General features: G+C 42.6%; 1 protein-coding gene across 2 annotated transcripts in view; it reads left to right on the top strand.

The window, feature by feature from the left end:
- The first annotated feature begins 683 nt into the window (after positions 1–683).
- The window catches only part of Kdm5a (lysine demethylase 5A), an 84979-nt gene continuing 72210 nt past the window's right edge, over positions 684–13452 (top strand). For both annotated transcript variants that reach the window (XR_012911587.1, XM_075982934.1), the window contains exons 1-5: positions 684–1329; positions 3075–3152; positions 5217–5339; positions 8873–9043; positions 12878–13012. Coding sequence is in view for 1 of the 2 variants with exons in the window: in XM_075982934.1 (XP_075839049.1) it covers positions 1165–1329; positions 3075–3152; positions 5217–5339; positions 8873–9043; positions 12878–13012 (672 nt within the window). In the remaining variant the exon portion in view is untranslated. The remainder of the gene's footprint in view (positions 1330–3074; positions 3153–5216; positions 5340–8872; positions 9044–12877; positions 13013–13452) is intronic.

Here is a 13452-nt window from a genome sequence, read left to right as displayed (position 1 = left end):
GAGGCAAGCTTATAAACTCTTAAACGTGTAAAGGAATTGTGGGAGTGTATACCAGCAACGTGACTTTATTTATCTATTTATTTATTTTTGAGACAGGGTTACAATTTATTCATTTTATTTATTTTTGAGACAGGGTTGCAATCTATCTATCTATCTATTTATTTTTGAGACAGGGTTACAATTTATTTATTTATTTATTTTTGAGACAGGGTTGCAATCATGCCCGGCCTTACACGTAGAGGTTTCTGACAAAAAAAGTGACTAGAAAAAAAAAAGTTAGCAGCGTTAGCAGAGCTGGTATTTCCAGGTCGTGCTTACTTCTCATGTAAGACGGTTGGAGGATAATTGCCAACAGGTAGAAAAGCAAGGCCAGGAGCTACGCGGGTCCCCTGTGTGGTGAGGAAAAGCTATCCGCAGCTGGTGGCCAGGCCTGCGGTGTGAGGACGGAGATGCGCTGGAACCAACCGGTCGTGGAGAAGCCAGGGCCCCGGATCAAAGAGACCATGTTAGGTCAGTGGTAAAAGACTAGCGTTTGGAAGACAGACTAGAGATACGGGAACTGTGTTAAGAACGGGGCCGGGAGGCCAGGCAAGGCCGACGACACCAGAGCCCACTTTGTTTTCGTGTCCCCGACACAAAGAGGAAAAGGAACCTCCTCACCGGAAACAGAACCTCTGCTCTCTGAGGTATTACACATTCCTCCGCGCGCCGGAAGAGCGTGTTCCACCTTGCGGGAGAGCGTCTCCGTCTCCGCCGCCTCTCCTCGCGGAGGGGTCACGGAGCCTTCAGAGGCCACGCACCCCGAGTGGACGGAGGGCGCGGAGCCTTGGCGGGCAAGCGGAGAAAAAGCCACGCCGGGCTGTCGCGAAAGGGAGGAAGGAGAGAGGACCCGACTAGGAGTCGCGGCGGCGGGATTCTGTTTCCTGCGGTGGCGGACGGATTTGGCAGTACGTTAACTTCCGGGAGCGTCCTGGCCCTGAGAGGAAAAGCCCTGAAGGAAACAATAACAAACGAGCCGGAGGAAGCGCTCCTGGGTCTTGTGTGAGAGACGGTTCTCTCCTGAGAAGATGCTCTGCGGCCCCTGTGAGGGGACGTGAGAGGGCTTGGTGACCGTCCGCCCGCCTCTCCCCGCTCGCGCACCTCGGGGCCCCCCTGGCTATTGCCATGGCGGCCGTGGGCCCAGGGGGCTACGCGGCGGAGTTCGTGCCGCCGCCGGAGTGCCCGGTCTTCGAGCCCAGCTGGGAGGAGTTCTCAGACCCTCTCAGTTTCATCGGCCGCATCCGCCCTTTGGCTGAGAAAACTGGCATCTGCAAGATCCGTCCCCCCAAGGTAGCGGAGTCGGGGGGCGAGGTGGGGGGGAGGGCGGCCGGGTCCGCAGCTTTTCCCGTTTCGGTTCTACCGTGCTTCCGTGTAGCCCTGCCTCAATTTTTTTTTTTTGGTACTCCGAGGCTCCGTTTGAGGATGGTTTGCCTTGGTTTCCTATGGAGTTTCACGTCCACTTTTTTACATTTTTTTTTCGCGTGGGTGCGCGCGCGCGTTGAGGTCAGAGGACATTTTGTGGGAGTCGATGCTCTCCTGCCTTGTGGGTCTCAGGGCTCGAGCTCAGGTCGTCGGGCATGGCCCCCGCGACCGAGCCATCATCTCCCTAGCTCTCAGGTCGCCCCTGCGAGAGAAAGTAGTGTCTCTGGGCCCTCTTCCTTCCGGAACTCATTTGGGCACGGGTACTGTTGTTTGGGTTGGAGGTGAGGATAACAAAAAGCTTCAGGCCCTTTCTAGAAAAGGTGTTTGACGCGTCATGGCGAACGCCCCGTGCACAGGTGTTTGGCGTGTCACGTCGAACGCTCGTGCACAACCATTGTGCTTCCGTGCGCCCCAGCCTGCTAATGCCCAGTTTATCAGACCCTTGCAGGCCACTACTCGGGCTTCTTGACATGTTATCCGAGCTGTACCTGCCCCCCCCCCCCATGATGATGTCACTAGGCTAGAACCCCCAAGCTAATTACTACGGCAACTAGAAAAGCCATCCTTGGGCAGGTAAAAGAACATTCGCTATTTTCCTAGATTTAGAGGTCAGGAATAATATAATGGGCATGGAGGAAAACGTTGAAATCTTGAAATCCCTTGATGGAGGAACGGAAGGGACAAAGGTTTCAGAGTTGTAATATTATAGTCAAGTTCGCCTTTAAGTTAGTTATCCTCACTTTTTAAGATAATTCCTGTGACGTGCGGAATTAGTTTGCTGAGAGGTTGATATGATCAAGTTCAATGTTTTTTCTTTCTTCATCAGACCAGTGCTTTCCCAGCAATGCTGGAGTGAGAGAGTGCCTCACCGCCCTGGGCTCAGTCTCCAGCAGTGCTGTAGAAAACCAGCACCAGGGTCAATTGGATATTGTTTAAATGAGGTCCCTCTGCCATATTGAGAGTAGAACCAATTTTTGATTAATTTTTAAATGTGCACATTTTGCAGTCTGTTTTTCTTTTCTAGCAAGTATGGAGATGATTTTTGTTGTTGATATGGAGATGGTCTAGCCATGTTGTCTAGGCTGACTTGGAACTCTTGATCCAGGCTCTACTTCCTGAGATACTAGGATTATCGGCATGTGCCACACCCAGCCACTGGGTTCTTTCTTTATTTTTCCCCCAGACAGGGTTTCTCTTATATCTTAGCTGTCCTGGAACTAGCTCTTCTAGACCAGACTGGCCTCAAACTCACAGAAATCCACCTGCCTTTGCCTCCCGAGTGCTAGGATTAAAGGCATGTGTCACCATGGCCTGGCTTTTTTTTTTTTTTTAAGTTTTACTTGGTAAACTTGTGTGTTTATTGGACATTGTTTTGTGTTTTTGTGTTTGACAAGTTCATTGTGTTCTCTCCCCGGGTAACCTTGGAGAGAGTAATTTTGTATTTTGGGATGATAAGATTTGAGGATTGCTTTTCCAAGTAATATTAAAATGAAAACTTTATAAGGATATTGCTCTTTCTGTCTTTATAGTGAAGACTTATGTATGCTAATGTATTGTCACCATGATTTGTGGTAACTCCATGCTAAATTACCAGAACAATTCTTTTCATTTAGGATTGGCAACCTCCATTTGCTTGTGAAGTAAAAACCTTCCGCTTCACTCCCAGAGTCCAGCGCCTGAATGAGCTTGAGGTGAGTAGCAGACCAATATTCCTGTCTTCTGTTAGTTTCTTCTCTTGTGGTGGTGTTTGGGGATTCAGGTTCACACAGACTCAGCACATGCTCTCCCATGCCTTTATAGTTCCAGCCTTTTAATTGCCTACCTTAGGATTTTAAGTGGAACTCTGAGAAGCTCATGTACAGGTCCCAAAACTTGTGTTAACTGGAATTTAGTAGAATGGTTGTTACTTGATGTTTGAGAAGAGTGTCTTTTTAAGACACTTTCAAGTAGTTTCTACATTTTATTTCTTCACTTAACTGGGATAATAGAAAACTATTTTTTTTTTCAAGACAGGGTTTCTTTGTGTAGCCCTGGCTGTTCTGGAACTTGCTCTGTAGACCAGGCTGGCTTTCAACTCACAAACGTCTGCCTGCCTCTGCTTCCTGAGTGCTGGAATTAAATGCGTTCACATATTTTCATAATAGAAGATCCAAGGCTTAACCCTTAGAGAAGTGGACGTTTGTCTTTCTTTCTTTTGAGACAGGGTCTCATATAGCCCAAGATGTCAGTTAGCTTAATATATAGCCCAGGACTACCTGTGTCTCCTGGTCTTCCTACCTCTACATTTTGTGTGTGTATCACTGTGCCCAGTTTATATGATGATAGGGATAGAACCCTGGCTTTCAAGACGCTAGGCAAGCACTCTACTAGCTGAGCTACTTCCCCTAGCCCCTTTCCCTACTCGCTCACCTTCTTAAGCTAGTCTTTCTTTGTAGCAAATGTGATCTGGTGTAGAACTTATTATGTAACCCAGGCTATCTTGGAACTCTTGGCAATCCTCCTGTTTCAGCCCCCTGTGGGTACTGGGGTTACAAAAAAAAAGGCTTTTGCCATAATGCCCAGCTCCAAACTTAAATTTATTAGATAGCGTGCAAAATAATAGATTTCATTATGATATTTTCATATTGTTAGCTATAAAAGTAGAGGTAGCGGTGGTTGGTTCTGGAAAGGAGCTGACAAAATAAAAAACTCTTTAGCAATGAAGTTTATTAGGACAAAGAGCCTGTAGAGCATGATTGTGCCTTTAGGTAGGAGAGCATTGGAAAGAAGCAGAATAACAGTGGCTGGAGCAATGACTTAGTGGATAAGAGCACTTGTGGCTCTTTCAGAGACCCTGAGTTGGATTCCCAGCATCCACATGATGGTTTACAACCCTCTGGAACTCCAATTCCAGGGGGAATCAGATGTCCTCTTCTAGTATCTGTAGGTATACTACACCATACACATTAAAAACAACAATGAAAATGATCCAATACCAGCATAACAGGACCTTAAATGAAAGGCAAAGCTTTCTTTTAACGTCTAGTAAAGAACTTAGTAAAGAATAGCTTGACTGGAGAGAAGGTCCCAGAAGTCCCTGGTTCAATTTCCAGCACCTACATGGCGGCTCACAGCTGTCTGTAACTCCAGTTCTAGAGGATCTGACACCTTCACACAGACATATGCAGGCAAAATACCAATGCATATAACATAAAAAAATCTTTAAAAATAATAGATAGCTTAAAGTAAGACAGCCACCACATACAGGATGATGGGGAAGAAGGTGGGCCTGAGGTAGGAGTAATTTAGGGACTAATACTTTTCTCTGAATTGGAGGCAAAACAAAAGGTTTCAGGCTTTTTGTTATTCAGTGAGGTTTTGAAGTGTCAACTTGATATACTCTATCATTATTCAGTTATCATTGTGTTTTCATAGTAGAAACTCCACTTGTGTTGGCTGTTTTCTGTGTCGAAGCCTGCAAACATTCAGTTTACCAAACCTTTTCAGACAGCCTAACAGCTCAGTCAAGCAACCGAAGTTCAACACTCAGATTTACTCTCCTTTTATTATGGGCTCTAAGTGTTGAACTCAGGTCCTCAGGCTTTGGTGACAAGCATTTTCACCTGCTAAGCCTCCTTGCAGGCCTTGCTTTCTTTCTGTCTTCTACCCAGTACTGGGAATTGAACCTAGGGCCTTGAGGTTGCTGGACAAATAGTCTACCATCATGCTTTATCCCCAGCCCTGTGTTTTTGATTTCTGTATTTTAATAATTTTAGGCAATGACTAGAGTGAGATTGGACTTCTTGGATCAACTGGCAAAGTTTTGGGAACTTCAAGGATCTACATTGAAGATCCCCGTGGTGGAGAGAAAAATCCTGGATTTGTATGCTTTAAGCAAGGTGAGGCCAATACTTGGCTTAGAAGTTTAACAGGAGCTGAAATATATAGCTCAGTGGTAGTGAGTACATGCTTAATTTGTGCCAGGTCCTCCCGTGAAGAAATTGAGCAAAGGTTTGTGATTTCATGAAATTAAGGATTTTAAGTAATCTTTTTGTTTTGTTACTGGTTTTTTTTTTTTGTTTGTTTGTTTTTTGTTTTTTGAGACAGGGTTTCTTTGTGTAATAGCCTTGACTGTCCTGGAACTTGCTTTGTAGTCCATGCTGGCCTTGAACTCACAGAGATCTGCCTGCCTCTGCCTCCCAAGTACTGGGATTATAGGCGTGCGCCACCACCGCCCAGCTGTTTATTTATTTTTTAAAGATCATTTATTCTTTTTTGGAGACTGGATCTTCCTATATGGCTGACCTCAGGTTTTCTTTTTAGAACAAGCTGGCCTCAGACTTTGTGTAAAAACACACATGCAACATAGCTTATATGTGGAGATCAGATGAGAGCCCAGTGAACTGTGTCCCCCAACCCTGCCCTCAGTGGCATCAAATTTACATAGGAATACATAAAAATTTCTTTTTTGTGTGCATGTATGTGTGACAGTGTGTCCCTGTGAACATTTTGAAGCCATCTCGTTTTTTTTTTTTTAATATTTATTTATTATGTATACAATGTTCTGTCTGTGTGTATGCCTACAGGCCAGAAGAGGGCACCAGACCCCATTACAGATGGTTGTGAGCCACCATGTGGCTGCTGGGAATTGAACTCAGGACCTTTGGAAGAGCAGGCAATGCTCTTAACTGCTGAGCCATCTCTCCAGCCCCAAGCCATCTCCTTTTGCCTTACCCCAGTGCTTCTCATTCTGTGGGTTATGACCACCAGATAACTGGTCACATGCTAGATAACTTGCATATCAAATATGAAAAAATTGGCAGTAATGAAGTAGCAATGGAATAATTTTGGGGAGTCAATGCATGAGGAACTGTATTAAAGAATTGCAGCCTTAGGAAGGTTAAGAACAACTAACTTATCCCTTTGCGGCAGGGTAATGAAAACTAAGTTCTTAAGCCTGGAACTTAGTTTTTTGACTAGGCTAGAAGCCAGCAAGCTCTGGCAATCCTCCTGTCTCTATTCTCCACAGCACTGGAGTTACAGGTATACTTAAAACCATACCTAGTTTATTACATGGGTCCTAGTAGCTATCTTAGGTTCTCACAATTGCATGGCAATTGATTATAACCACTGTGTTATCTCTCTAGCCCCTAAAGTTTTCCTTTAAAGAATTCTCTTTTGGAGGTTGGAGAGGTGACTCAGTGGTTAAGAGCACTGGTTGCTTTTCCGGAGAACCTGGGTTCAAGTTCCAGCACCCACATGACAGCTTATAACTATGGTATCTACTGCATAACTGAGGGCTGTCCTTGAACTCTGATTGTCTTACCTGAGTGCTTGGTAAGCAGACATAACTGATATGCTCAAAATTTGAGCATACTCCCTGTGAAGGTAAAAATAAAATGGCTCTGTTTTCCAAGTAGCCTGTGGGCTACCAGAGGCAGTGAGTCCCAGGCAGGCACACCGTGCAGAGTGAGATTGGATATTTATTTAGTGGGTTATGGCAGAGAGATGGAGGGAGAAGGGGGATGGGGGAGGGGGGGGATGAGAGGAGAGGAGCCACACCAGCAGCTACCTCTTTGGGAGAGAGACTAAAAGGGAAAGACTGCAAGCCTGCCTCAATGGACTGGGGTGGGGGGATTGGGCGGGGCCTGTCTCTTAAAGGAACCATTACATTCGCCTTCCCTAGTGTGTGTCTGTATACATATTTACATACATACATACACATTTATTTATGTGTGTGTGTGTTTGTGTCTCTGTGTATATGCACATGTGCATTCAGGTGCATGTGGAGTCCTAAAGAGGGGTGCTTTGGATCTCTAGAGCAGTTAAAGTTTACAGGTGTTTGTGTGGGTGTTAGGACCCAAACTCTGTTCTTCTGCAAGAGCAGGGAGCTCTCTTAACCACAGAAATGTTTCCAGCCTCATTGCTTGTTTCAAAAATAATTTTTTGTTGTTGGTGGTTGGGATTTTTTTTGGTGGGGGGGGGAGGATTAGTTTTTTAGTTTAGTGTATGTTTTTTCATTCTGTGTAATGTACAATGTATAAATTTATTAAATACTTTTGGATGCCTTTCTTTGAAAGTAGATCCAATAATATTAAATTTTAAGGTTTGATGTTTGTAAAATTATTGTCTGAATTTCTTTGTATGTTAACAGAGTATCAGTTTAATAAAAGGAAATTTGCGGGGTTTTTTTGTTTTTTGTTTTCTGAGACAGGGTTTCTCTGTGGCTTTGGAGCCTGTCCTGGAACTAGCTCTTGTAGACCAGGCTGACCTCGAACTCACAAAGATCCGCTTGCCTCTGCCTCCCGAGTGCTGGGATTAAAGGCGTGCGCCACCACCGCCCGGTGGAAATTTGCATTTTACGTCCAGAATAATTTTGATACTTAGCAGACAAGATTTAGAGTTAGGATACTGGAACTTTACTTACTTGGTGAAACTTTTAAACATTAATTTTGCGAGCTAGTGGGAACTCACTGACCTCAGACTGACAGCTGGGGAACCAGCACAAGGTCCTCTGAATGTGGGTGACAGTGTGTAGCATAGACAGTTTGTGGGGCCACTAGCAGTAGAGCCAGTATTTATCCCTAGTGCATGAACTGGCTCTTTGGAGCTCATTCCCTGTGAAGGGATATCTTGCTCAGCCTAGATAAAGGGCCTTGGTCCTGCCTCAAGTGATGTGATAGACTTGGTTGATTCCCCATTGGAGGCCTCACCCTCTCTGGAGAGTGGATGGGGAGGGGGGGGGAGGGAGAGGGAACTAGGATTAATATGTAAAATAAGATTGTTTTAAAAATAAAATAAATAGCTGGGCAGTGGTGGTGACACACACCTTTAATCTCAGCACTCAGGCAGAGGCAGGCGGGTCTCTATGAGTTCGAGCCCAGCCTGGTCTACAAGAGCTAGTTCCAGGACAGGTTCCAAAGCTACAGAGAAACCCTGTCTCGAAAAACCAAAAAATAAAAAAATAAAAACATTAATTTTGTTTGTAGGCACATGTAGGCTCATCTTGTACATGAAGTGTTTGTGGAAGTTCCTTGTAGTAACTGGTTCTTCAACCATGTGGGTTCCAGGGATGGAACTCATATTATCATGCTTGTCAGCAAGATTCTACTTGCTGAACTGTCTTGCTGACCTACTTTTTTATTTTTAAAGTCAGGCTCTCATGTATCCCAGTCTGGTCTTCAACTTACTATATAGTCAAAGATGACCTTGAGTCAAAAGTCCTCCTTCCTATAGCTCCTGAGAGCTGGAATTACAGACCTCTACTACCACACCCAGGTTTTCAGGTCCTGGGAATCAACTCAGGGCTTCATGCATACTAGGCAAATACTCTACCAGCTGCTCTGGCGGTAAAGCTTTTATCTTTTGAGATTATAGAAGTTAGAATGCTTGAAACTAACATCTTTACCTAAAGAATTCCTTTTTCTTTCAGATTGTTGCCAGCAAAGGAGGTTTTGAAATAGTCACCAAAGAGAAGAAATGGTCTAAAGTGGGTAGCCGCTTGGGATATCTGCCAGGAAAAGGAACTGGGTCTCTTTTGAAGTCACACTATGAAAGAATTCTCTACCCATACGAGCTTTTTCAGTCTGGTGTCAGCCTTATGGTAAGATGCGTCATTGTTCTTAGAGTGAATAAATTTAATTTGACATGTATAAACTTCAAATGATATTCACTGTAAGTGATAACGTTTATAATAGCAAATTGAAAGTAGCTTTCTCTAAGCACCAAAATTTGAGAAGAAAAAGTTTAAAAATTAGAACTATTTTTAGTGTTACAGGGTAAAGAATAATGGGAATGAAGGGTGTCATTATATTTAGGAAAACTCTTCATGATTTCATGAAAAGGTTTTGTTTTGGTCTATTTTGTTTTGATTTTTTTCAAGACAAGGTCTTGCTGTGTAGCCTTGACTGGCCTGGAACTCACTTTGTAGACTAGATTGCCCTCCAGCTCATAGAGATCCACCTGCCTCCTCTTCTTGAGTACAGGGATTAAAAGTATGAGCTGTTCTGCCTTGCCACAACATTTTTTCTAATGTGGCCTAGACCTTCAAATGGACATTTCAGAGCTTCTTTTTGAGCCAGAGCCTTAAATAGCCTCTTATTCTCAGCACTTTGACAAGTTATGAGTGTGCAGAAACCAACACACACTGCAAAAAGAAGCTTTTCTGATCAAAGTGGATAGCAGCAATAATATGTGATTATAAACATTTAAAATGCAACTTGACAGGCATGTCCTAACCATTTAGCAAAATAATAACAGTAAATTCCACAGTAGGGTCTAACACCTTTCCAGCCATAGGCTTTTGATTATTTGTATAATATCAAAGGTGACTTCCCTTCTGTGTCCTCCAATCGAAGCATGAGTCTTGCACTATTATACTATACTAATAGGCCCCTCGTGTCTGGCAGATTGGTAGTGAAGCTTGCAGGGTTCATACTGAATATGATTGTTGACGATAAGTCTCTGCAGCAGCCTGTAGAGCACCTTCCAGCACTGTGGAAACTAGCCAATCCTAAGAAAGCTTCTAGCTCAGTTCTGACTTATTTTAACGTTTTTAAACTTTTAAATTTGGGAGGGGTTGGTATCCTTGAAAGTTCTTCTTTCTCATTCGCCTTCCCAAGTAGTCATCTGTCCCTTTCTTCTCACCTTGTCCAACTGCAAGGTTTTGTTTTGTTTTTGTTTTCTTTTTTTTTTTGGTAAATGGTGATTCTGGGTATCAGACTCAGTTCATTCTGCTTGAAAGGTATTACATTACTGACTGAATTATCTCCCTAGTGGTATGATTAACTCTTTAAAAAATTGCCAAGAAGTTTTCTAAAGTTCCTGTGTTGTTACATTCCTCCGCCAGTACTGTAGAGGCATTTGGATTCTCCTTGTTCTAGCTAGCATTTGGTATGGTTGACTTTTTTGGATTAAAAACTTTTCTCATATGTATGTAGTGGTCTCTGGATGCAGTTTTGATTTTCATTCTCAGAGTAGTGATATCACTGCATTTTTTGTCTTTATATATTAGCTATTTCTATAATCTTCTTTAAAACATTAAAAAAAAATTTATGTATAGTAGTGTTGGCCTGTTTGTATGTTTACCATGCCTGGTGCATGTGGAGGCCTGAAGAGAATGTCAGATCCCCTGGAACTGGAGTTACAGAGGGTTGTGAACTACCATAGGTGCTGGGAACGGAACTCAGGGTCTCTGCAAGAGTATCATGTACTCTGAACCACTGAGCCGTTTCTAGCTCCTCTCCATTAACATAATCTTCATGAAGTGTCTACTCATATCTTTTTTTCCATTAAAATTGAGCTGTTTACCGTATACTTGTAAGGGTTTGTTTGATATTTATTCTGAATACATTCTTTCAGGTATATTATTTGTAAATATTTTTGTGATAATATAGCTGTTTTATAGTTTTATAGTGATGTCTGTTTGAAGATGTACTTTTCCATTGCTTTGTTTTAGGTGTGTGTGTGTATGTGTGTGTAACTTTTTTGAGACTGTGTCTTGCTCTGGAGCACAAAGAATTATGGGGTTATTGCAGTTCCCTTTTTTGTGGGGCAGTTTTCAAGATAGGGTTTCTCTGTGTAGTTCTGGCTGACCTGGAAGTCCAGGCTATCCTGCTGTGTAGACCAGACTGGCCTCAAACTCATAAAGATCCACCTGCCTGTCCTTCCCAAGTACTGGGATTAAAGGTGTGCACCACCACTGCCCGGCTCTCACTTTACATTTTATTTTGAATAGTGTGATCAAATCTTGTTTCTTCTTGCCCTAGTTATGAATTTTCTCTTTTATTTGTGCCTTTTAGTTAGTTAGGAGACATTTTATTTATTTCACCTTCCTTTGGAATTATCATGGTGCTTGTGTGCATCTTACTTGATAATAGCCCCAAAATGTGATGCTGGCAGTTTACACCAAAGAAAACCTCCAAATGTAGAGAAGTAAATCTAGGTTTAAAAAAAAAAAGATTAACGTACAATAAGAAACTTTCCATGGTAGAGGCCACATTTTATTTTATTATATTACTATAGTTCTGTTTTTATAGCCTGTGTGTGTGTGTGTGTGTGTGTGTGTCTGTGTGTGTGTCTGTGTCTGTGTCTGTCTGTCTGTCTGTCTGTCTGTCTGTCTGTCTGTCTGTCTGTCTTTGTGTTTTCAAGACAGGGTTTCAAGGTTTCATGTGTATTTTCAAGACAGGTGTAGTCCTGGCTGTCTTAGAACTCCTTCTATAGTACAGGCTAACCTCAAACTTAGAGATATGCTTTCCTCTGTGCCTGCACTGCACAGCTATAGTCATTATCTTACTGTACTTAATTTACAAGTTGAAGTTTTGGGGTCAGAAAGAGGTACAGTCATAGAAAGATTTGCTCTGCAGAGGACCCACCTTCAGTCCTTAGCCACTTACAGGGCAGCTTATAACTATATGAACCTCCAGTATCATCTGGCACCCTCTCTGGCCTTCTGCTATTAAATATACAGGCAAAAAACATTCTACACACATAAAATTAAAAAAAGAAAACTTTGCAAGTTCAAGTTTATTCTAACTATAAATATACAGAAAAAACATAGGATTCAGCACTATCCACAATTTCAGACATCTACTAGAAGCTTGAAACAAATTCCACACATAAGGAACTACTCTATAGGTCTACCCCATTACCAGTACTATACTGTCCTTTTGTTTTTAAAGGTCTTTTCATGTTTGGTTTTGGTTGTGAACCTAGCCTTTAATGGCTGAGCCATCTCCAATCCTGTTTGTATATATCTGTACGTGAGTATGTGCAAATGAGTGCAGGTGCCCACAGAGGTGAGAGAGGTTGGATCCTTCAGTAGCTGGAGTCATAGGCAGTTGAGATCTGCCTGATATGGTTGTTTAAAACCATACTTGATTTTTTGAGACAGGGTTTCTCTGTAGTTTTAGAGCCTATCCTGGAACTAGCTCTTGTAGACCAGGCTGGCCTCAAACTCACAGAGATCCGCCTGCCTCTGCTTCCCGAGTACTGGGATTCAAGGCATGCGCCACCACTGCCTGGCTCCTTTTCATTATTTTTAAACAGTTTGCGTTTTTACATATATTTTAGTGTTTGTTTTCAATATTCCCTAAAAGAAATCCTTCTGGGCATGTTGAAAAATACAAAGCCCATCCATAACTTGTTGTGTTGGTGCATGCCTGTAATCCTAGAGAATCAGAACTTCAGACTCATTCTCTGCTATATGGGAGTTCCAGGCCAGTTCTAGTGCCTTATGGAATACAAAAGACACTCTGAAAACAAAACAGAAGTTGACTTTATTAGAGATTGCTTTGAGCCTATAGTTGAATTTGAGATCAGGATTGTCATTTGATTTCATGTAGTGTTAGGAACTTTTTGGAAAATTGATAATTTTCCACTCATTTTCAAACTAATTTTATTAGTGAATTTTCTCTCTTTTTGTGTCCTTCTCTTTTAGGGTGTACAAATGCCTGATTTAGATATTAAAGAAAAAGTTGAGACTGAGGTTCTTAGCACTGATATCCAACCTTCCCCAGAGCGGGGAACAAGAATGAATATTCCGCCAAAGAGAACAAGACGTGTCAAGTCTCAGGTATTTCAATATGCATTGGCCATTTAAAAGTTTTGTGTGCATATGTGTGTGTGTGTGCACGTGTGTGTGTGTGTCTACCATGGAATGTATTTGGAAAGTCAGTTCTATCATGTGTGTCCAAGGACACAACTCAGGTTGTCATGCTTGTTTAGTGAGAAGAACCTTACTTGGCGAGTTATCTTCAGGAGCCCCCATGGCCCTCTTGTTTTCATTTTTAACTTTTTTTTTAAAAATTTAACTTTATTTTATGTGCATTTGGTATGAAGGTGTCAGATTCCCTGGAACTGGAGTTACAAACAGTTGTGAGCTGCTACGTGGGTGCTGAGAATTAAACTGGGTCCTCTGGGAGAGCAGCAGTGCTCTTAACCACTGAGCCATCTCTCCAGCCCTCTGGAGATTTATTTATTGTGTATGGAGTGTTCTGCCTGCTTGTATACCTA

The sequence above is a fragment of the Microtus pennsylvanicus genome, chromosome 8, assembly GCF_037038515.1.
Source record: "Microtus pennsylvanicus isolate mMicPen1 chromosome 8, mMicPen1.hap1, whole genome shotgun sequence".
Taxonomy (NCBI): Eukaryota; Metazoa; Chordata; class Mammalia; order Rodentia; family Cricetidae; genus Microtus; species Microtus pennsylvanicus.
This window is presented reverse-complemented; position numbering and strand designations above follow the sequence as displayed.